Source organism: Pteropus medius, unplaced genomic scaffold, assembly GCF_902729225.1.
Source record: "Pteropus medius unplaced genomic scaffold, Ma_sr-lr_union100, whole genome shotgun sequence".
NCBI lineage: Eukaryota > Metazoa > Chordata > Mammalia > Chiroptera > Pteropodidae > Pteropus > Pteropus medius.
This window is the reverse complement of record NW_024354502.1, coordinates 6,480,841-6,506,524: the sequence shown is the minus strand read 5'-3', so window position 1 is coordinate 6,506,524 and position 25,684 is coordinate 6,480,841. Positions and strand designations below refer to the sequence as shown.

General features: G+C 40.6%; 1 protein-coding gene across 1 annotated transcript in view; it reads left to right on the top strand.

The window, feature by feature from the left end:
• The window catches only part of DEPTOR (DEP domain containing MTOR interacting protein), a 126,049-nt gene extending 100,588 nt beyond the window's left edge, over positions 1-25,461 (top strand). The window contains exon 9 of the mRNA XM_039853496.1: positions 20,047-25,461. Within this exon, the coding sequence (XP_039709430.1) occupies positions 20,047-20,175 (129 nt within the window). The 3' untranslated portion in view covers positions 20,176-25,461. The remainder of the gene's footprint in view (positions 1-20,046) is intronic.
• Positions 25,462-25,684: the final 223 nt, after the last annotated feature.

Here is a 25,684-nt window from a genome sequence, read left to right as displayed (position 1 = left end):
GTGAGAAAAAGTGGAATGATGGAAAGCAAAATGGGAAAACATTCACTTGCCAGGGTCGGATCCCTGGGACAGGAATTATAGATGCCGAGTTGATTGAATGCTTTGTTTTGCACATTCCTGTTCCTCCTCCAGATTCTTCCATCTCAGTAAATATCACTTCCATCCTCCCAGTTGTTTGGGCCAAAGTCCTAGAAGTCATGCTTGCTTTTCTCTTCTCTTTTTAATTCAAGACACTTCCAAAATGTATCTGGAATTCATCTTCCAAAATGTATCTGGAATGCATCTGTTTTTCTTCATTTCCCCACATCCAAACCACCGTCAGTCTCACCAGAACTGCTGTGGCTCTCACCGTTCTTCTTACATCTGTTCTTGCAGCCTCATGATCCATTCTCCAGGTAGCAGCCAATGGAAGTCAGCTTCTGCCACTTGCCTGCTTGAGATCCTTCACTGGTTTCACATATCCATTTAGGATAAACTCTCAAAACCTTACCATGGCCCACACAGTCCCACATGACCTGACCTCTACCTGGTCTTTTAAATCTGATCTCCTTGCTACTGTCTTCCTTGCTCACCTCTGTTATCACCTTTTAATTCCTCAGACCAGTGATTGCTTTCTATGCATAGGGCGTTTGCACTTCCTGTTCCTGTCCCTTAGAATTCTCTTCTCAAGGCTTTCCACAGCGTGCCTGCTTATCTTTTACACCTCACCTTACCTGTCTCCTTTTTATCTTGGGTGTAAATTCTTCATAGCATTTCTATTCACATTGGCTGGTATTGTGTTGTGTGGTCACTTCACAGGGGGCTGGGAATTTGAGTATTTCCTTTTCCGATTTTTATAGGGCAAGAGAAAGAGAGGTTGAGATGAGGTAAGGTGAATGAAACTTATAGTATCTGCCAGAGCCCCTAATTTCTCTCATACCTCCCTGTTTATTTATTTTACAGATACATATTTATTTTCTTTTAACTCTAGGACATAGGCTCTATGAGTGCAGGATTGTAATTCTACTTTTTTTTTTTTTTTTTTTTACTGCATGCTAAAATAAATATTTACTGAGTCGATAAATTAATTTCTGTGCCTGCAGGCTGTGGGGTCTCTAGCCTAGGTACTGTCTCTGCTTTACCAGAGTGAAAATGCTTGTTAGACTAGCAGGTAGCCAGCGGAATTTCATTCTAGTGTCTACCACACATCACATGACACTTACTAGGTGCTCACATTTTTTTTTTTTTAATCTCTCAATGAACTAATTCCATTTATTTTTATTCAAGTCTGACAGTACTATGAGGTATTCAATCAATTCTTGGAAGTTGATTCCCAATGACTTATCATTATATTCTAAGACAGATGGACAGATATGAGATGTACTGCAGCCCAACAGCAACAAGATAATTCACATGAAAATCTATTTATTTTTGTAAGAATTTGAGCATGTCCAGACCTTATATTATTTCATTCTCATATAGAGGCAGACAGCACTGAACACACTTGCATAAAAAGGTAGCTTTTCCATTTAACATTTTTGGGCACGTGGCCCACCCTTCCAGTGGATTTAGTGAAACAGTTCCAGGATCAATTAAAGCAACATTTGGCGAGTGATGCTACAGGTTAGGCACCACAGTAGGTTCATTATCTCTGTTTTATCATTCATAATAACTATTCCTAGACATAGGCATTTTCTCCATTTTTACAGATGGAAAAAAAAAATGAGATTCAGAGGGGTTAACCATTTGGCTAATGTTAAGACTTGTGTATGAATTCAGATATGCCTGGATCTAGAGCCTGTGCTTTGGAACTATTATTTTATATTGTGGAACTGATTATCTCAAGAGAATGTATAGGCCAAAAAATACTCTTGATGCCATGGTGATTTAGACGACCCTATGCACAGAAACATAGTATTGCGTTTGGGACCACTCTGCGTTGACTTTCATTGTATTGCTATGTCCTCCAAGAGCACATACTGATAGGTGGCATTCTTGTGTGGTAAGAAATTCAAATCCATAAAATGTTTAAAAGTGAAAGGACTGAGGTTTGGAAACTAGAAAGAATATGTCCTTGTCTCTGAACTTTCTGTATCTCAAGGATTTAAGCAGCTCGAATGTGTTGATCTTTAGGATGTAATATGAGACTCAGCATCTGAGCTGGGCTCCTGAATGAGTGTTTTCTGTTGGCAAGAAGCCCAAAAGCGAGAACCCTAGTTGGTCATGAGACTGGTCACAGACAGCAAAGTGGAGATCCTGATGATGTGATTACAGACAGCCTTCAGTAAAGTCTGTGCTGAGAGCATCATCAGACACCTGATCCATTTAGGGCATGAGTATCTGTTTTTTCCTTTTTCTGTGTTTTTCTGACACTGGTTCAAGTTCTTATTTTGGCTGAGCCCCATCTTTAGTCTCGTCTCTCTTTGCCCTGAGACTTTATATCCTACCCCATCAGTCCATCAGCCCCCATGCACAAACATACTCTCCAGGTCTGTGGACATCACCTTCAAACTAGTTCGACTTCTGGGAAGTGATAGAAGTCACCGACAATTTCTAATGGTCATTGGCTAATCTTTATTCTTGGCTCTTTCCAGAATTTTGTATTAGGTAGATTTATAAATGAAATATGTTTTGAAATTCAGCCATCCATTAATATCTGTTGGAATTTTAACACCAATGGTAGTATTATTTATACTACCAATAATCAGAAACTGAGAGCTAGAAAGATTTTGCTGATTCTTAATATTATTTTGCAGTCATTTGCTTCTTTGAGAATCTGACGAAGCTATGGACCCTCTTCCCAGAAAAAAAAGAGGGGTGTATATGTGTGACATTTCTATACAGTTTAATGGTGTTTGTGGATCATCTGAAACTTATGTATATGGACCATACCCCAGGATAAGAATCTTTAAAGAAAACCTCCCAGTGTAAGCTCCTCATTTTACAGGTAAAGAAAATGAGACTCACAGAAGTGAAATGACTTAATCTGGCATAAGTGAGATGTAACCAGAACTAGGATCTGATCCCTCTTGGCTGTGGTGGTAAATGAGATGTGTGTAATAGATCAACTTCAATGCTTGGCCCATTGGGCACCCAATTTATATTATTTCCATCCTTCTTCTACTCCCCTCCTACCATCATAGTCATTTCAGTAACTAATAATAAGTGTTTATCACCGTTTTCAATAATAATAACAATGCCTTGCTTTTGTAAAACACGTGTCAGATAATGTTACCTTAATCATTTTAGTCTCACGACTTCCTGAAATAGAGGTGAGTGAGTACAATTAACTCTGTTTTACAGGTAAGAAAATCAAGACCCAAGTACGTTGCTCAGGGCCAGGTAAAGAGTGAATTCCAGCTCTTCCTGTGCCGTGAATTCTACTTTGGGGTCCTGGGCTTACTTAAAGTCCTCTTGTTTAAAACGAGCATAAGCAAGAACAAAAAGATGCTTGAATGGGCCTAAACCAGTGTGTCTCAACCCTCACTGTACCTCAGAATCACCTGGGAAACTCTTCGAAAATACAGGTTCAGTTGGTCTGGGGCGGGGCCCAGGCATTGGCACCTTTTGGAAACTCCCAAGTGATTTTAGCATATGGCAGCCACGAGTGCCAGCTCCCATCCCAGACCTCTTAAAAGATGGATATGAAGCCATAAGATCCCTCGTGTTGCTGGCTGAGGGGCTGTGTGGTTTTTTATGCCTCAAATTCCAATGGAAGGCGGTGTCCCACAGTTTGATTTTGAAATCCATTGGGAAGGAAAGTGTTTGGATGGTGTACTTTGAGTATCAGCAATAAACACATTTGGAAATATATTAGCTCCAGTTGATGTCCAAATTCGCATGGAGCAAAACGAGCAAAGCCGCAGCCCCAAACCTTAGTTGCGCTGTCTTCGCGCCCATGTTGCTCTTCGCTGCTCTGAATCATCACAGCGATGCTGCGGGGCATTCACGCTTCCCCTCACCGCCAGGGTAAAACGCAGCTCTTGTTGCCTGCCCCATCCCCAGGGATGGGATTTCAGGATGGGGTTCCAGCCCCCTTTGATGGCGAGGCTGCCAGTGAACAGCTGTGGCCTGTTGCCTGGGAAGGTCCCACTGTGTCCTTTTCTCTCTGAGCAGCAGAGGCATTTTACGGCAAGCGGATAATGTGCTGCATCCTGTCGCAAGGAAAGTTTAAGGCTGGTGGGGGTCAATTTCGTATTAATTCAAATATACTTTGGGTCTTCAGTTCTTTTAAAAGATGGATGTTTCTGTGCTGAGGAGAAAATGTTTACTTTTTTCCTCCCTCTTCCTACCTAGTCCTGTCACCACCCAGATTTGGCAGAAGTTGTGCTGACTGATAGAAAGTTTACTGAGCAAGGTTTTAAATGAGGCTTTCTTGATGGGATGAGGAAAGCCAGCGATCTGCATAAGGGGGCCCACAGAGCCCCTCTGCACCTCGGAGTAGAAAGCTGCCTTTGTCGGGACCATGTGTGACCAGCTGTGGGACCACAGTGCCCTAAGGAAACTGCTTTGGGTAGGGTGGCCGCCTGCGTGTCCCCACAGCTGGGGTTGATGAGATCAAGTTTCACTTCACAGAGCCAGAGTCAAGACCAAGCACACCCTATAACTCAGAGACGGCATGACTGTCTCCTGTCTTCACTAGGTCAGCTCAGGCAGAGTACCCATATCTGCATAAGCTGGACTCTTGGGCCACAGGCTCATGTGTGGAATATGATGTCACGTGTCCCAAACTCTGGTAAGTCTGAAGTCATTCTCTTCAGAAGCATATCTTGTGGAAATAGGAAATATGCAGAGAGAAACAGCTGGGAAATATGCACAATTGTCTATAATCAGGTGTTTCAGTGTGCAGTAACAGTTTCAGGCCCAGTGTCCACCACTTCGCCCACCGCCTCTGCGTCAGTGACTCTCAAAGTGAACTATTCACCCAAGCTCTCTCAGGGCCCCGGCCCGCATTCCACCCTGGACACTGGTGCCAGCGTATCTTTTTGGCATGGTGTTGTCTCCAAGTCCCTACTCATCTTTGCCTTAAACCCGCTTCTCTTCTTAATTCTCAGCCTCCATCTTCACACCCATCAGCCCTATCTATGCAGCGAGCTTCCATTTTTATGCCTCCCTTAGATTCCCACCACTGCAACTTGAGTTCTGACTCTTTCATCCTCTGTGTCAAGCCTGGGCGACTAGTTCCTTTTTCATACTTCTTTCAGAGGGTCTGGTGACGGGCATGAGACTTCTGTTAGCAGGGCTGGCCATCGGGAGGAAGGGCTGGACACAGTCAGAGAGAGCGAGGACAAGCGGGGAGGTACCAGCATTTCCGCGTTTCTCTCTCACTTCACGGGAAAGTGAGGACAAGTTGTCATCCATCGACGTCTCTGCCTGTGTATTAATAGCTTCTTAGTTCTACTACTTTCCTATTCCCTGGACCCTCAGCAAGCTTCTCAGTCATTTGTGGTTCTCAAACCTTTATTCCAGGTTGGGTGACCCTAGTTTCCATTCCCGAAGGGTCTAGAATGGGGCTGTAAGGGAAGCTGGTGAAGAAATCTCTGCAAGGCTGTGACCTCAATGGCTGGTGGGGGCCTTGAGGCCACTATTGGTCATCAGGGCCGCCATTCGGGGAGAACAGATGTGGGGCAGCATAGAGCAAGGACGTGCTGGACCTCCTCCACGGCAGCCGTGCGTTGGCCTCTCCTGTGTTTAACCATGGCAGCCGTGGGTAGTGTTCCCTGCTTTACTTCCGCCTTCCAGGTATTATGCTGATTTCTTGTGGTCAGATTGAACCTATAACTGCACTGGAAAGGGAATCTGGGACTTGTAGTTCTAGCTTGGTCACCACAAAGCTCCGCCTTATTTATATTCATGTTCTTCCTAAAGTCTGACCCACAAAATGTCCTCAGGACAAGTGTGAGGAAGGGATGGGGAGAATGAGTATGAGATCCAGCCAGGAAGGGAGAGAGAAGATGCCATGATAATTTCCTTGAATATTGTACCTTGCACATGCTGCTGCATGTAGAATTATATATTACATGATCTAGAATTCTCTACCATTGTCTCCATAAACTATCTTTCTTGTTCCCTCTGGCTGCTTGAAGCAGGAACCCAAAAATGGATGAAGTGTTTAAGATAAGAGTCTTCTAGCCTTTTCTCCCCAAACTGCTAAAAAGAACTGGTTCTAGCAAACTCTAGTTTTGTATACAAGATGGCTTATTTCAGCTACTTTATAAAAGGTAGAAGAAATAGGACTGAGCTAAGTCTGGCCATCTGGAAAACTTTCCTGGAAGCATTTCTCAATGCCCAGAATGGAAGTCAATTTTCCAGGGTTAGCCTATGAATTAATCACTTTCTTGCGTAAAGACTGAGCAGAGGAGTTTTGTCTTGGCTCAGAATCCAGTGGTTTGGCATTAGAAGTAGACATTCACAGGGCTGGGAGCTGGAGTGTAGACTACACAGTGTAACTTCACGTCTGTATTCCTCTACGGGGATACCAGGGAAAAGGAACCAGTTATTGTCGAGCATCATACTGGTCACAGTGCTACTGGCTGAAAGTGTGTACTCTCCGCTAATCTTTGTCACAACCCAATGAGCTGGATGTTAGCTATATTTTATAGTTCAAGTTGAAAGAGTTTGGGTCATAGCCTCTGGTTGTGCAACTGAATGTCAGTCAAGAGCCAAACCAGCCCAGGTCTGTCTACTCCAGAGCCTCTGGTCTTGCCTTTATATCATGGGGCCCTTCCAATGTGTCGAAATTACTTTATTTTCCTGGTACTCAATTTCTCCATTCGGTTAGACTCGGCAAAATATGTTACCAACTCTGCTAAGGATTAGGTGTTTCTCTAGGAATAGAGATGTCGGAGGGAACCGCAGTCTTCAAATCCACACAGTTGTCTGGGACTGGTGTGCAAAGCACCCAAAGGTGGCATGATCCAAAATACAGCACACTGGGCCACACCCAATGTTTGTTATAAAGACCGTGGGGTGTGGGAGGCTTTACTCCTCACCTTTAGCCAAGTCAGTGTGACGCTTTTTTTTTTGATACTCTCTGTTCTTCACAAGTTCTTGAACTGAGACAGTCCTGAGTAGACTGATTTGGGGCCCCTCTTCATTCCCCTCCCTGTCCCCTGACTGCTTGGTCCTAGATCCTGAATGTAGCCACAGGGACTGGTTGAATAAGAACCCAGAGTGTTGGTTTCCACCCCTGAGGGCACTCGGCTCCCATTAGCTGTAATGAATACCATCTAAGGTTGCTCAGCCATATCTCACCACACTCATGCTCAGTCCTATTTATAATTCTTTTCTCACCAAAACTATCAATGAGATGGTGGCCTGTGTGTCTCTGCAAAGTGCTCACACACACATCTTGTTCTTAGCCCAGATCAGAGCAGCAGCACCACTTCAGAAGAAAAATAAGGGGAATGAGACTTTGGCTTACCCCTACAGGTTAGATAATGTCACCACCATACTGCAGGTCACCTCTTATGAATGGAATACTGTATGAAGAATGTGTTGCATTTGTGAAAGCAAAGTTGTAATAATGCAATTATTTGCCTGATGAATTACGTTAATGTGTACTGCATCTCATTGAATGATCTTTTAAAACCTTTGGTATATTAATTTTGCATCTGAGCATAATCCGGAAAAAAAGCATAACAATTTATGGGTGTTAAGTTGCCAATAGTAAACATTCTAAGGGCAAACAGATAACTGGGTAAAAGATTCTTGTGGAGGAAAGAATGTGGGTCAGGGTGGAAGTCTGACCTTCTGGAGCCTCTTTCCTTTGAGCTGTAAGTAAGCTCCTGTGGGAGTCGATATGTGTGTCAAAAGTGAGTCTCCTGCTGTTGAAAGCCCCAGCGTGTCATTACAGGAACTCTAAGGAAATTCCTGTATCCACAGTGTAAGCCACGTTTGTTTGGGGAGCAGAGGGAGGGCGTAGGAGTGGAATTGCATATTCCCTGTGGTATGAAGGCCCCCAGGTGACAGATGCCTTTCCTTCAGGAGAAAAGGGGAGGACATTGCATCTCGTGGTTATAATGTGCGGTTATAATGTGCAGGCGTTGCTTCTCTTCAGGGCCCGAATGCTTCTTACAACCTTGTGAATCACCAGCTCGAGAGTATTCTATCTGCCCTTAGCACAGGCGGATCTCAGAAGGGGTCCTAATGTGATCGTGAGCTACCTGTGGGAAGGTGATGGGAACCACGGCGTAAGCCACACATCCTCCATTCAGCCGAGTCCACGTCTCTGGAGGGCATCCCTGGGAAGGCCACCTTCTTCCTGACACTGGGCACCCGAGTGCTATGGACTGAACCAGGGCCCTTCATGCCTTCCCCTCCTTTTGAGTGTGTCACAGTCTCCCCTTAGCTTCCCCCACCACCACCAGCAACAGCAGCAGCAGCAGCGACAACAGCAGAGCGAAGTGGACCAAGGGCAAGACTAGGTCTGAAACAGACCTTTGGTCCATTTGGGCTGGAGGGGTAGGTTCTGTTTGAAACCAGCAGGCACTTTGAATTTCTCAATTTGAAACAAAACGTCTTTAGAGTTGCTTTCTGTTGTTGCTGTTTTTATTGTGAAAGAAAGTCATTCTTACATATGGTTGGCTTCCCTTCAAGACTGATTGGGCAGTCTGTTCCCGGGGGAACGCATCGCCATACAGAGCGCTTCAAGCGTAAAACTTAGAGGAAGACTGATTCTCTGGAGAGAGAATCCTGTGTTTGTCCAAGAACTGGATTCCTGCCTCCTCCCACAGCAGTCACTCCCCAGCCAGTTGTGTATTCTGTGGGGAGATTTATGGGACCGAACCCTACAGCTGCAAATGTTCTTTTTTTTCCAAGAACAGTTTTCTGCTGTCAGAGCTGTTATGCACTAAACATAGGCACACAGTTTATTTACTACAGCAGTGCCCCAAACTCCCAAGTAATATCCTTGCTGAACGTAGACATTTTTGTAGACATAAAGCATTCTGCAGATATAAGGAATTCATTCTATTGATGTAACTAGCAAATCTTGACTTGGCTTATGTCTGTAATGTTTGGAGAAGGACCATCCAGGAGTCTAGTTACATTGGATGACGCCTCCACTTCTGAAGCAACTCTGTTCAAGTGAGTATTCTCTGGGCAGCATGGGAGATTCTTAATGGAATTCCACTGCTCTGTTTATTTTAGAATCATGTCGATATTTTACGGTGGCTTCTGGATTCCCTGTCCTTGCAAGGTTCTCTTGGATTGGGGAAAATTCTTTCTTAACACCCTGTATTGTTTATTTTCTTTTGATCTCCATGAATAACTCCAACTTGAGATCTATTTCCCTTTCCCAAACCAGAACCCAAACTGGCTTTTCTGGTTATGACCCATGCAGACGTTGCCTCTCTTTCAATGGTCTTGAAGGGGAGAAAAGAAAAACCAATACGTATTTAACATTCACTGGTAGTAAACACTGGGCTTAGTACTTAATCAGGTTTGAGCCTCATAATAAACTTGATCCCCATTTTACAGATGAGTAAAGTGTAACTCAGAGAATGTATAACTTGCCCAAAGTCATATAACTAATAAATTATCAAGAAAACTATTTTTATGGCACTAAATAGAAAATATACAAATTATTTATGCACATTTCAAGCTATTATAAAGTGAGCTACTATTGAAACTACCACCCAGGAATTCTAAAATGATAGATTAGTTATCTACTTTTGAAATTTATATAAAGTAATCATGTTGTAAGCATATTAGATACATTCTAGGAGTAGAATTGCTGGGTCATCGTTTATACATATGTGTTACATGGGTTATGCCTAATCGTTCCAACCTTCATTGAAAGTGGAACAGAATGGTCCATTTAGCCTTGAATTCGGTGAATTTTTCTTCATGTATTTTGGGGCTTTTTGTTAAGTATTATGTTTGATATGTATTTTTTTGGCATATATGTTTACAATTTTTATATCTTCTTGATGGATTGGACCTTTTATCATTGAAAAATCTGCAGTACTGACTTTATCATAAGTGCCCAATACTACTACTTAATAGAATATTGAAGATAGCTTTATGTCTTTTAGACCTTTTTTGTTGTTGTTTATGTACCTAAAACACAAAGCATGAGAGAGACTCTCATCTCACATTCTTTCATTTGTATTGTTCTTTACTTCAGTTCACATATCTAAAAATAATGTCTCCTTTGCAAATTTAATGTAAGCAAACTCCTGGACAGTTTTGGCACATAAGTAACCAGCAAACTCAAATTGTTGTTAAAAGACAGGTCAATCACTAATAAATAGAAGTGGTGTTTTGTTTTTTGTTTTTTGGTTTTTTTTTTTTTTGGCATAGAATCTTAGAGCTTAAAGCTTTAAAGTCCCTAATAAATATAAATTTTTTTCAGCCAAATTTATCAGATGAAGAGCTCATGCTAGGAGAAGTGAGAGTAGCATATTCAGTGACTCAGCCCCCTGGGTACAGAGCTGAGACTAGAACTCAACCTCCTTTTACGTTTTCTCCATTATTCTGCTTAACTCTACCCTTGTGAAAATCCTCCTTGGGGAGAGAGGGAGGAGGGAGAGAATCCCCAGAGAAAAACTTCTTAGGAAATCCATTTTTGCTGTGGATAAGCTAAGCTTTATAGCGAGCGAAAGGTGCCTAACATACGGCCTGTAACACCCGTGCCGTGTCGATCACCTGATACAACATTTGCACCCACCTACAGAAGACAGATGGTATATTGAATCTTCTGCTGTCCCGTTTCTATTGTAAGGCAAAGATTGCACAACGAGAAAGGAATGTGAGTGGCGTGGGTAATGCTAGTTAAAGGTACAGATTAGGTAATGTAATCACTGACAAATGGTGTGGTTTGAGGTTTGCTGGCTGAATTAGACACAGCATTGTTACCCAGGGCGACCTGTGCATCCTGCGTTCATGCTGCGTCTTTCCTCCTGGAATCTTTAAAATCTTTGTCTAGGAGTAATTAATCTTCACCTCACCCTAGCAGAAGAGAGGAGCAACCTGCAGAGAGAGGGACCTTCCTCCTTCTTCTGTGGGTTGCAAGGAAACATGGTTATTTGAACTGTGGTTGAAGGTAATAAGATGACATATACCCCTGCCGGGGCCAGCCCAGATGTAAAGATTAGCCCGAGTTATTCCTAAAAAGAGTAAAAATACCCCCATCACTCCCCATCATTTTCTTTCCTGCTAATAATGATGGTGGTGATAATGATGATCAAGTGACCATTATTCCATTTTCAAGGATTGTAGGAGGGAAAATCAAATGCAGTATTCTTAAGGTATTCCCTTGTGTGTATGAAGTACTTAGATACCAGATTGGGGTGTTCATTTATGTGGTGTCAGTGCCAATTTTAGGGGAGCCTACTGCCTATTACTCAGAGGAAGGGTAGCCTAGGGCTTAAATATAGGAGCTTGGAGTAAAAATCCTAGTTCCACCACTTAACTAGCTCCAGTTACTTCTCTGAATCTGGACACTTGACTGTGAAATGGGAGCAATAATATTAATAATAATGATGATGATAATAATAATATCTGCTTCATAGGATATATTGTGAATTTTAAATGAGATTGTGCATATAAAGAACTTTGGGAAAACGTTGGTGTTCCTGTTAGCTATTACAGTGCACCCATGCTAACTAGCAAGTTGTGGCTTAAGAAACTGTCTACACCTTAAACTTGCACAGTGTTCTACATCAACTATAATAAAGATGGGTAGGGGGAAGAAGTTATGTAATGACACACTCACCCCTAATACAAAACTAAAGAAGCGGTCACAGGCATGCTAACAAAAGAAATAAATCATTCATAAAAAGACAGTGCTGCGTTTAAATGTGTATGCTATTGCTCTCACCTCTTATATCAGACTATGAAAATAAGGGTGTATGATTTGGAGCAAGGTTTAAATAAATGGGAACAATCAAAATGTAACTTTTTCAACTTTAAACCTCATTAGCTTTCACATATTTCTTAATCTACTCATGACCGCCCTTGCTCTGGTTCGCCCTCCGCCTACCTTTGTTTTTGATACTTTGGCTGTCGAAAGCCTCAGTCCCGAATCTCAGCAGGTCTGGGCATGTTATATATTTGCCATGTCAACAATTAAAAGACAATGGCTCACATACGGCTTTACAAGCATGGGTTGGCAGCAGGTTTGGTTATTTTTGGTATTGTGTTTTGAATAACTTGGATATTATCTCTAAGCCTAAGCATTTAATATATTGTTATTATTAATTTTGAAGTCTGGAAGACAGCAAAATTTAGCTCTGGAAATGAAATAGACTACAGGCAAGTAATAATTGCAATAAAAATGAAATGTCAGCCTCCCTTTCATACTTGAGGCTTTTAATGGTCATGGTCATAGAATGCATGCTAATACTAACAGGTGTCGGCTGCGCATTTAAACTAACTTTTGGTAGAAAAAATTCTGGTAGATACTTTAAAGTACTGTTTCTCAACATAGTGCTGTATCAGAACCACCTGATATGTTCAATGAAAATGCAAATTCTTGGGACCCACCCCCCAAAAGTTTGGCTTGGTAGGTCTTGGTCGAGATCTGAGAATTCACATATTCAGTAAAGCAAAGAGGGAGGGGACATTTGCCTTCTATTCTCTGCATTCCTCAAAATTACATATACGTATCGTACTTTATAAATCTGTATGTATGTAGGGCTGTGGAGTCATACGGAGCTCAAATTCCATTTGTGGCATTTAGTCGTGTGACCTTGAACAAATACCCTCCAAAGTGACTCATATTTCCACTACAGTTTGAGGGCCATCGTTTTATACTTGGGTATATTTTTCACTTAAGCAATTGAACAGTGGAAATGGCATAAATAATGTTGACTGAATGCATAGCCGGAACTTCTAAAAAAGCTTTCTCATTATTTAATGCATTTATTGTAATAAGTAGCATTCAAATAAGATAGGCTGGATGACTGGCAGGGGTCTGTAGAAGAGTTCTGCTTTTAGTGGGAGCTTGTTCCAGTGATCTCTGGAATACATCTGCGTGTTTTATTTGATTAAGAATTTAAGTATTAACTTGCACTTAACATCTTGGTTCTGCTTTCTGTGTCTTTTGATTAGATAGCCTTCCAGACCCTACTGGCCAGGACTCAGCTCTTCCTGATTATTTTCTGTATCTCTCTGTGTCTATCTTTTTTGTTTTTATGACTCTGTCTCTGAAACATTATCTCTCTTGGTCTCTGTGTTGATACATGTTTTGTTATTTTCAGGAAATCCTGAAGCAACTTGAACATCCTATCCTTCTTAAAGATGAGAGAGACAGAGAGAGACAGAGAGACCAGAGTAGCATTCACATAATTGCAGACATTTCAGAGCAGCAAGTGTCTTGATGAATACAGATTTCCATGGCAGTGAGAAGACACTTACATAATCATAGGTATAGTGTTTCTCCTGAACCTCACTTCCACTTTAGATGAAACAATTGAATAATTGTGATGGCACTTCAACCATACACAAACCAATGTGCAGTTGGACAATCCATGGGCAGTCGATCTGTCCAAGGGGTTGTCAGACATCTGCCAGCACTGGCGGAAGGAGAGAAATTAGAGGCAAGATTATTTAGTTGATTTGGCTCCTTATCAGGAGGAAAGCTGGAGTTCCGCCTAGGTAATTATCCCAACCTGATCACACCCTGAACTGTGCTGAGTCCTGCCCCCCTTTCCTGTTAACTCTTACCAGACCCACTGTGATTTTTAGGACTTTTCTCCACCGCACAGCCATCTTGCTCAGCGACATCACTTACCTGTGACTTAGGAAGATTTCGTTCTTCCTTTTCATTAAGGATAATGTCCTCCATGTTCCCTGTGAAGCTAAGGTACCACCTTTCTTGTGGGAGATGAGTTCAGAGCAGCTACATGAACTTGTGAGTGCTCTCTTTTCTATCAACGAGAGAATTGCAATCAAATCTTTGAAAACAGATCTGATAAAGCAGAAGAAAAGTATCTTAGCCTCACTTGAATTCTCATTATCACCTGGATGGCATCTAAGTCTCCTGACCCCAGGTAGGGGATACTATGTACCTAACATAAGTTGTCACATTTTTGTTGTTGTTGTTCGAATTTGCTTATTTAATAAGAAAGATAAATTTTCCCCAGGCTGTGTGCTTCCTGTGGTTACTTGTGATGTGTGTTTATTGGCAGAACATAGTGTTCCGTGGATGCTAATTCAAAGTCTGTTATAACTGAATATTTTACACAGTGCTACCTGTATTTCTAGATCATTTTGCACATTTTTAGTAACAGGACATTGGAACTGCTGGAACCACAGCAGCTATTGGGACCACTTAGCGAGAGATATGACGTCTTTCCTAGCAGCCTGACTCTAAAAATACTACCTTGAAAATAATCATGATAAATGGTTTGTTCGTTGTTTGTTTGTTTGTTTGTTTGTTTTTGCCTCATTCAAGGAAACGATTTGAAATAAATGACTAAGTTTACATATTGTTGAGGATTTTAAGTGACACAAAAAGCAACCCAAACTTAACTGAGTAAACCTTCTTGTGAAGTTGGAAGAGCCTAAACATTATCACAAGATATTTGTATTGACCTAGACCGTTTAATTAACAGGTAAAGCAAAGAGGGAGGGGACATTTGCCTTCTATTCTCTGCATTCCTCAAAATTACATATACATATCATACTTTATAAATCTGTATGTATGTAGGGCTGTGGAGTCATACGGAGCTCAAATTCCATTTGTGGCATTTAGTCGTGTGACCTTGAGCAAATACCCTCCATGAGATTCAGTTTGTTCATAAGGATTGTACTGGGGATCATGGATTGCCAGTGACAGAAAATAGTTATTATTGGTAAAGAACAAGAAGCAGGGCAGATTTAAGAAACTAAGTACCAGAGCAAATAAACTTTATCTCCTGTGTTACTCAGCTCCAGATTTGATGGTCCAGGAGAGAGAGTCTGATTGGCCAAACTTGGGTCAGGTGACTTCCATGGATAGGGGAGGGCACCTTCATTGGTATTTCTATCTCTGTTGCCCATAGCAGGAGCAAGGTTGACAATACAAAATGATATCGGGTTGCATTCAGCAGAATGACAGCTGTATGGCCCAAACCTAACAGACGTCACCACATGGCCATTAGGAGGATTGTAAATAAAGTAGGTAAAGTACCTAGATTGGTGCTTGGAAAAGAATAGGTTTTCAATAAATGACAGAATTTACTGAGAAGCTACTTGCTGCTTTGAAAAGGATTCTGGCTGTGATATTTTTCCTCCTAAAATAAATTGTAAGCTTCATGAAGGCAAGGACTCAGCTATTTAAATCTTTATTTTATTTAAGTTCTCTACCCACCAGTTGGTACAAGATGTTTTAGCCTTTTCCCCCATCACTCTATGATAGAGGGTCTTCACATCACCTGACTATTCCCAGAAGAGTTCTCAGGTGCCAGCACAGGTAAGAAGCGTTTTAGGATATGAGTGATTCACGGCGCATTTGCTCTGACCCCACTCTTGTTCTCTGCTGCTCTGGAGAGTGTGTGGGAATGCAGAGGTGAGATTGTTTTTATGTTTATGGTAGCCTTGAGTCAGCCTTATTGTAAAAAGAGTAAACCAGTCACAAACTTTGGTATTTGAAAAACGCTACACGCACACACGTGCACACACACACGATCTTTATTTTTCTAAAATGAAATTCATTTCAAGTTGCCACTCTCCAAGTTGATAAGAAGTTCAATATAAAATTGTTTTGGTGCCCTTGCCCGTGACATTTCTCTTTGGGATTATACGCCTCCTGGCCTCCATCCTGGGGTTTGGGCAGCCCAATAAAATGGACTTTGACCAGCGTTAGTTACTCCCAGCTGGCTCTGTTGGCTGCTCATGTCCCACCTCAGAACCTCTGGGTGTATGTCCTAAGCACAGGTCACTGACTACTCAGCCTCCAAGCACTGCCATTCAGTTCTGTAGCCTCTAAGAGCCCCCACAATCAGAGAGGGGTACACGAGACCCGTCTTTGAATCAACCTCGCAGTCCCCTCTCCATTCCACAGAGATCTGTGAACTGCTGGCATCAGGCCCCTCTTCCCTTTAGTAGTTGTTGTTCTTCTTCTTCTTCTTCTTTTCTTCTTCTTCTTCTTCTTCTTCTTCTTCTTCTTCTTCTTCTTCCTTCCTCCTTCCTTCCTCTTCCTTCCTTCCTTTCCTCTTCCTTCCTTCCTCCTCCTCCTCCTCCTCCTCCTCCTCTTTTCCTCCTTTCCTTCCTTCCTTCTTTTCTCCTCCTTCTTTTCTTCTCCTCCTCCTCCTTCTCTTCCCCGTCCTCCTCCTCCTCCTCCTCTTCTTCCTACAGCTTCGTCAAGGTATAGTTCACATACCATACAATTCACTCGTGTAAAGTATACAGTTCACTGGTTTTGGGTATATTCACAGGGTTATGTAATGATCACCACAATCAACTTTAGAATAGTTTCATCACTCTTAAAAGATACTCTGTACTTATTAGCAGTCACTCCCATACCTCCCGCACCTCCCCAGCCGTAGTCTACTTTCTGTCTCTGTGGATTTGTCTATTCTGCACATTTCATATCAGTGGAGTCATACAATATGTGGTCTATTGTAACTGGCTTCTTTCACTTAGCATAATGTTTTCAAGGTTGATCCATGTTGTAGCATGTCATCAGTTCCATTTTGTTGTTGAATAATACTCCATTGTATGGATATACCAAATTTTATTTCTCTCATCAGTTGTTGGACATTTGGGGTCCTTCAGTTCTTGTAGCACCAAGAATCCCTCTCTTCAGCTCTTCCCCTCTGGTGGCTCCAGATCAGGGACCACAGACACAGTTGTCTGTCAGCTAGGAGTCAGGAAGTAGGAAGAGATAAGAAATGAGAGAACAGGTGTCCATCTGGAAGGAATGTCCCCTACTCAGCCATTGCCAAGTGCCTGTGGACGTTGTGGCATTAAATCTTCAGACTGTTCAAGAGACGCTAGAATCTGGATTTTTAATGTCAAAATTTTCTAACTTTTAAATGTTGGTCAGTTAAACAAACAAACACCATATGGGAGAGACAGAATATAATTCTGATTGAGACGAAATGCTGAAGGTGATTTTTTAAAAAAATGCCTTTTTTCAATTAGAGTTGACATTTAATATTATTTTATATTAGTTTCAGGGGTACAGCATAGTGGTTAGACATTTATATAATTTACGAAGTGATCTCCTTGATTAGTTTAGTATCCACCTGGCACTATACATAGTTATTACAATATTATTGACTGTATTCCCTGTGCCGTATGAAGGTGATCCTTAAGTGATTCAGGAATATTCTCATTTTGGGGAGCCCGTGTGGAGAACTTAGCTGGAGTGCGAGCTCACCTGGCAACTTTTGCCATCTCATTTGACAACATAAAAAGGCTGTTCCTCCCTGGAAGAAGGGAGGACCTAGTTCTTAAGTCAGTGCTTTGAATCAGGACAGGGTTGGAATTCCTCTCATTCTTTGGCTCATGAGTATACTGGTGCAGAAAAAAACAAAGCACCACCCAATGTCGTCATTAAATTAGTGCTAAATTGTCCTGCAAATTACTTGTGTTGACTTCAGGATGGATAATGACCTTCTAGTATGACCTTGATGATGACTTTGACTTCACACATGGTCATGAACTGCTGATTCTGCACAAGATGTTCTCTGAATCCGTGAGAACAGATCTGTGGAAACGGGAAAGGAGAAACATTGATCATGTGTTCTCCTTATGCCCAAAGATGCCATAATAATGTAGGGTGAGGAGTGGGAAATATTGAGCTTTATGACAGCAGCAGGTGTTTATTGAGTATATAACCATTCTGCATGCCACTGTCACTTTCCATTCTGCATGTAACCATGAAGGAAGTGGGTATTTTTAAAGGCAAAGAAGTTCATAGAACCCAGCATTGGTGTAGGGCTTCGTATTTGCAAAGACGTTTAAATAATCTAATTTGAACCCGTGAGGAGGACAAATGGCTTAAGATCATCCAGCAAAGGAGCCTAGACTTAAATCCCTAGGATTAGATTCTAAACTTTAAATCTTTTCCACAGGTACACAGCTGCCTTTTTAATACTTTCCAATTTTGGTTTATCTATGTAATAGGTATAGATATTTTTAGACTTAAAATACGGTATTTTATTTTGTTATTTTATATGTTACATTTCATATTATTTATGTTATGTATTATAATAATACAGTGTTTGGGTTTCTATTGCTATTACCTACTCAGAAAACAATAGAGGGAAATGGTGATTTTCAAGTGTTTTAGTATTTTCACATTCTTTGAGTTGTTAACATTAATTAATTAATCAATTAGTAACCGGGAGCAAGCGTACACATGAATTATTTAAGCATTATACTTAAAGAAATATGGTGATTAGATCAACAGAACAACAGATACGGGAGAACATTAAGCTAATCAATCTCGACCAAACTTTCTCCCTTCCCCCCCTCCTCCCCACTTTCTCCCTCTTCTTCCTTTTCGTCTTCTTTTCTTTCTTCCCTTTTATTTTCTTATTTTCTCCGTAAGTGAAGGGATACTTTCTAAGAAGCAAAAAAAAAAAAAAAAATCTTTAGGCTCAATCCTAATTGTGCTTCTTGGCTTAATACACTTATTCATTCATTCATTCATCAGTGAGTATTTATTGAGTACTTCATTAGTTTCCTATGGCTGCTGTAACAGATTAACACAGACTTGTTGGCTTAAAACAATACAAATGTATCATCTTCTAGCTCTGGAGTCAGAAGCCTGAGATGAAGGTGTCAGCGGGTCTGCATCCCTTCTGGAGGTTCTGAGGGGAGAAACCATTTCCTTGCCTTTTTCAGCTTCTTGAGGCCACTTGCATTTCTTTGCTCCTGGCCCCTTCCTTGTATCATCCCAAACTTTTGCTTGTGTTGTCACATCTCCTACTTCCGCCTTTCACTTTCTTGCCTCGCTCTTATAAGGATCCCTGTGATTACATTGGGTCCACCTAGGTAACCCAGGATAATTCCCCTGTGTTACACTCAGCTGTGTAATTCCCTTGTGTAATCCCCCTTTTCCATGTGAACTAACATATTTACAGATTCTGGTGATTAGGACATGGACATCTTTGAGGGTTGGGGATGTTATTCAGCTCACCACAAATACCTACCATGTGCCAAGCACTGCACAGACTTATATTCTGTTGGATTCTGTTTTGCTGTTATCTTTGACAGCTGGAGATCTGTGTGTCTTTCCGTTTTTCTATTTGAGTGAGATAAACAAATCACTTATGGTGAATATCTACCTCTTCAGCCATACAACAGATACACCATTTGTGTCAGCTGAATGGAAAGTAGCCATTAAGAGAAGTACTTCCATTTGGGGCAGTAGCTATGAGTCAGTTTCATACTCCCTATGACATATCCAGAGTAGCCTCTCATTATTGAATGATGCCCTTTTACTTTCTTATTGTAATTCGCCTCTCACAGGTTGATTAACTGACTTAATATAAAAGTTGGCCTCGTCCATTTTCATAAGGACGGAAAATAGAGAAATGCGTGGAACTTATTTCACCTGGGATACTTTGGCAAGTGAAAGGAAGCGCTATTAATAATTATGCAGAAACAGAGAAAAGAGGATTGCCCTGGGAACACCAGGCCATAGGGTCTTCCTATACACTGGGTCCAAGTGAATAAATAACAGCCATAAATGCTGTGACTATGAAAATGTATTGAGTACCCCATAGGTTCAGAGCATCGTAGTAGAAGCTTTATATACTTTACCTCATTTAATTCTTACAACAATCTTAGAGATAGTATTATTATTATTATTATTATCATCGATATTATCAATCATCCTTAATTTAGAATTCAGGAAATAGGGCTCAGAAATTTAAATACCTAGCTTAAGCTAGTAAATTGCTGAGTTAGGATTTAAACCCGGTTTTGTACAACAAATGCTTTTTCCATTATATTGCCTTCCAAGAAAAAGTGTCGCTTCTCAGAAATTATTGAATTACAGTTGTCAGCTGGGTATAGTTGGGTATTTTAAGAATGACATCACCTGTTAGAACTATACAGACTTTATTGGACATCTGTGAAAAACTAGGAGCTGTAGTAGATTTTTCTTCTTTGTCTTTCCTTTAGGTCTGTCAGTTTGTCGTCTCTGTAAATGGGCTCAATGTGCTGCATGTAGACTACTGGACCGTGAGCAATCTGATTCTGACGGGCCCGCGGACGATTGTCATGGAAGTTATGGAGGAATTAGAGTGCTGAGCAGATGGACCTACCAACCCTTTGGGCACCCTGTGGATGAGCAATGCCAAAATGACACAAAGCAATGCAATGGGGACAAGACTTCCATACAAATGGATGGCTTTGGACATACATATCTTTTCTTTATAAATACACATCATGAGTTTCATACACTGTCTGAATGTGGAAGAACCAGGTAATACATCTTAAAAACAACTATGTCAGTGTAGAAAAAATTTGAGAAACAGAATTTTCTTACTTGGTAGAATCGCCTTACCTGTTTTCTAGTTGTAGTTTTTATCCACTGTTTTATTTTTTTTTTCTTAGTTTGCCAAAAGTGGTTGAAATGTTTCTCTAGCCAAAATAGCAACATACTAAAATTCTCTTCGTCAGAATCAATAGAGTAGTTTTTACAGACTTAATTTGTACTCTCACCAAAATGAGCATGAAACTGTTTGTTAAAGGATGTAGATAAATTTTACTGATCTTCAAATTAAAGCAACATTCAAAGGAATAGTACCTGTTAATTAGCATTTTGAAGAAGATTTTAAAGTATTCAAGTGCTTAAAAGCCATCAAAAATGGCTTTTTCTTAATTTCTTTAACTATGGCATTAGTTAAAAAATAAAAACAAACATTGCGATGATATGGTGGGTAGATAGGAAGATACTACTTAAAATTGTTTGTTTTCTCTCTCAGAGCCTAAGTCATTTTGTTCTTTCAATCAGCTCCAGCAGCTTTCTCGAATTAATGCTGAGTATGTTGAATGTCAAAACAGAGAAGTTTGTATACATATATTTCAAAATCAAGCCTCTGGCAAGATTTCACCTTGAAGTTGTCCCTTTTTAAGTGAAGTATGCTAGAACTCGGTCCACGTGTGATAAAACTTGAAACTAAATTGCCTTATTGGCCCGAATTTTTACTAACTTTCTGGTGTAACATTCTAAGCACATGACATGCTGCTTATCTGGTGGGATTATTTTTCACCGAAAGCACCATCTTGTTTTGTAACTTTTCAGCTCACTTGTATATATGCGTGTTTCTTTTCTTTTCTTTTCTTTTCTTTTCTTTTATCTAGAAAAGAATAGATTTGGGAGCTTGGTGTATAGAGGAAATTCCTCAAATTAGGGAGTCAGAGAATTCTAAATTCTTCTTAATTTCATATAATGCATTTTAATGGCAAGGTTACTTTCTTATTATATATTAATAAAATATAAATGTTGTACCTCAGCCATTTTTTTTGTGATAGGTTATCATAATGTATTGGTACTGGTGGAATCAACATACTGTGCTAAAAATGTTGATTTTATGTTTTAAAAATGTTTATATATATAAACATTTATATATATATAATATATATAAATATATATATATGTTTCTGGTAATCCAACTTTTCTGATCTGTACCTTTAGTCAGAGAATAGGATTTTGAAGTAACATAGAACGTCTAATATTAATACTGTTGATCGACATTTGAGAACTATGATTGTCCCCATACATATTATTATATGTGCATTTATACTGTATGTTTGTCTCTATGCTACAGTACTTAACATGTATGATCTCCTTTAATCCTCATCACAGCCTTGCAAGGTATTACCATCCTTACCTTTTGGTTGTGGAAACTAAGTTTGAGCAAGTTTAAAAATTGTCTCTAAAAATTGTTCACACAGCTGCAAGAACTACTAAGTGACATAGCCTGGATTCAAACACAGTTTATTTAATTCTAAAGCCTATGTTACCCGCCCCTCCGCCCAACACCAGCCTTTTCCCCTTTAGGGCAGCGGTCCCCAACCTTTTTGGCACCAGGGCCCGGAGCTCCTATGAGAATCTAATGCCTGATTATCTGAGGTGGAGCTGAGGCGATGATGCTAGCTCTGGGGAGCGGCTGCAAATACAGATGAAGCTCAGCTCTCTGGCCCGCCTCTCACCTGAGCTGTGCAGCCCAGTTCCTAACATGCCACCGACAGGTATTAGTCCACAGCCCAGGGGTTGGGGACCTCTGCCCTAGGGACCTTCTGTGGAGGGCTTACTCTGTACCAGGTGCTGCACCAAAACTATATGTCACTTGTTCTTATTGACCTGTGAGGTCAGTATTATTATCCCCATTTTAAAACTGGGGAAACTGACTCATAAAGAGCTTAGTCTTATGCCCAAGGCCACAAAGCTGATAAGTGGGAAGCCTTGCCATTCAGCATTAAAAATTTTTATAACATCTTTAAAAGATGAGTCTTAAATGCTTTCTGTCCCCGGGTGTTCATTAATCGACAAAAGAAGGACAGCCTTTTGGGAAATGTCATCTTCTTGCCTGCTACTTGTCCATTTTACTCACATCCTAATGCCTGTCATCCTGGACCCTGGCTTAATATCACTTCCCTTTAGCCAAGTTAAGCACCAGGGAAGTGTCTGGCTTTATTTACTCCACACATCCTCCTGCCTGTGAAATTTCTTTGATTCAGAGAGTGTCATTGATGCCTTTGGTCAGATGAATGCCAAGGTGAAGGGAGGGAGGAAGGAAACTATTTCTTCTTTGGTTCCCATCACTCTCAGTTTAAAGACCAAATGCTAGAAAATTCTACTTAAGGCCAGGAGAGCTTCACCTTAGCTACCCCTCCGGTCTGCTCCTGACACCCTCACACTGTAATTACAGAGAATGCTCGCATTCTCCTTGGAGCCCCATCTAGCTCCCTCCAGCCTTTGTACCTGCAGTTTCTCATCCTTGAAATAGCCTGGAAAAATCGGTCTCATTAACTCCTTTTAGATATTTTCTCTTCTGAGAAACCTTTGTCAGCTCCCTAGTTCTGGGGTTGACACCCCTTCTCTAAATTGCCGTAGACCCAACCTCCTATAATTATAGTCCTGATGACATTACATTGAAATTACGTGTCTTTCTCCCTAACTACACTCTAACATCTGCAGAAGAGGGACTATCTCTTGTTACCCAGGTATTCCCTCCACCTGACACAGTTCCTGACACAGAGTAGTGTGTCAGTTACCCATCGCTGTCCAGCGAACCACCCCCAAACGTGGCTTATAACAGAATTTATTTACTCATGATCCTGTGGGTCAGCAGTTCGGGCAGAGCTCGGCTGGGATGGCCAGCCACTGCTCCATGTGGTGCCAGTGGGTCACACAAACACTCGTGGTCAGTGAACAGGTTGATTGGGGGCTGGCTAACCTTGGATGGCTTTATGCATATGTCTCAGAGTTGGTGGGGGCTCTTGGCTGGCATGCCTCATTTCTACTCCATGTGGCCTTTCCCTAGAGCTAGTGCAGGTTTCCTCTTTAGACCTCATGAGATCAAAGAAAGCGAGAATGGAAACTGCAAGACCCATTGTGGACTTGCTTGGAAATCATGCCATGTTACTTGAATAGCATTTTATTGGCCAAAGCAAGTCACAAAACTAGCCCAAAATCAAGAGGTAGGGAAACGGCCTCTATCTTTTGATAAGAGGAGCTGCAAAGAATCTGAGGGCCTTTTTAATCCACCAGGAGTAGGTACTCCCTGCTTTTTAGATAAAGGACCAAGAAGTCCTCTAGTTATCGAAAGCCTTCAGCTATGCAGATGCAATTTACTGACCAACCACTGGGTACAAGTGGAACATTATTGTGAATGAAGCCAGTGCCTAATGAAAACTTCCAAGTCAGAAAATGCTAAAATGAGAGTGCTAAATGGAGCCATGAAGAGCACAGTAAAAGCAGCTTTACAAATGGCTGCTCAATCCTGCCAATGAAAAACAGGTGTGGAGTCAACAGGTGGCACATCCAAACTCTTGAGGCTTGTTGGGTCCAGAGCCTGGGCCAAATACCTGTCTCCTGTCCGTTCCCCCCACTCCCCCCGCACCCGCAATCCTGTCCTTTACAACATAGTCTTATGCAGTTTAGGGTAATTCAGTGAAAACAGGCCTTTGGCTTTGGGATACTGTAGAATACAGACGGTGCCGTGTACCTGTGAAGGTTAAGGGTATATATTTTAATTGACTCAGGGCTTGGGTTGTTAAATCATATTATTAAAAAAAAATCAGTATTTTGTGTGATATTTCAACAGTTGAACTGCTTTAACATTTAGAAACTCCATTCCTAATTGTAATACCAAGAATTTTTCTAAATTAACAGTAAGCAGTATTCCTGAAAGTTTCTTATTTCGTGTTTATGTGTCTGTGTGTGGCAGTATATTGCGTGGGAGTTTTCACTCATGGAGAATCCCTGAAATGGCTTTCTTTGTTACCAGAGAAAACAGGTGTTTGTGTAATGTGTATGTTTTTGTGATGGAGATGGTAATAGTTTTTTTTTGTTTCTTGATTAGCATAGTATATGCTATCAGTGCAAATTTGAAAGCCATGTTTGTTAATTCTGCTGTAGAAAGAAAAATGCAGTTTGCCTTTTGGTTGGCCCTATTGCTGGTGTTTTAGTATTAATCTCTGTTAAATAATTATATAAATCGATAAGGGGACTAGTTGAGAAATAATGGGTAGGTAACATGAAGAAGATATCCATGTTTGAGTAGATTAGATGTGATCAACTTTACACTGTCTTAAAAAAGGTAAATGTGTTGGTGTGATAGCAATTAATAATTTAAAAATCATTTCTTTCAGTTCAAAATGGAGTCTCACATTTTCAGCTATTCATTTGTTTCAAATATGCTGTGAAAATAATCGACTTTCAAGACCTATTCTAAACTGATGATTTTACCTATTCTCTCCTACTGAGTATTAATCCTGTTTTATTTTCATACTAAATGATCAGAATAACTTTTCAGTTTCACTAATTGGTTAGAGTCTATTGATATCATTGGCTACGGTATTACTCATTTAAGTCAGAATTTCAGGTATGTTTTTCCTCAGTTCAATACCAAAAGAGCAAATATGCAGTGTATCAAAATGAAGATCATCATCAAAGTTAGCATATAGTATTGTCAAATGCATTAATATATGTACTTAATATATATGTTTATTTTAAAATTAGGTTGAAATTTATGTTCTCCCTTTCTTAAAAATTGTAGCATAATAGTTAAAGTTATCAAATGAAAATAGGTAAAATAGCATGAAATAAATGTTAAATTTTTAAAACAATGACTTTAGGGTTTCAGCTTTTCTTGTCTTTTAGAACAGATGAGCTATTTTTTATCCTAAAAAGAGGGGTTTCATTATAAAGCTGATCTACTACGAAACTATCAGAGAAAACACATGGGACTCATCTCTAATTCTCTAATGTAGCCAAAAGTGCCATTTGTAAAACTACTTAATGGTGGATGTTTTCTGAAGCTCTTTTGCCTGAAAAGTGCATTAAAAAGCTTTTTCTGTACTATATTTGAGTTGAAATCATTTTCTCCCTACACAACCCAGTGTTACGAGTGTTATGGAATAATCTATATGGAAAATGCTCTATGGTTGTTTACTACTCTGGGAGAATGTTAGTCTTTTATTTTCACCTAATTAGGAAATCAGTTACATCATTCAACATGTGTAGGGAGAGGGTTAAAGTATGAGTGCTTATTTAGACTATACTCAATATTAACCAAAATCACTTTAC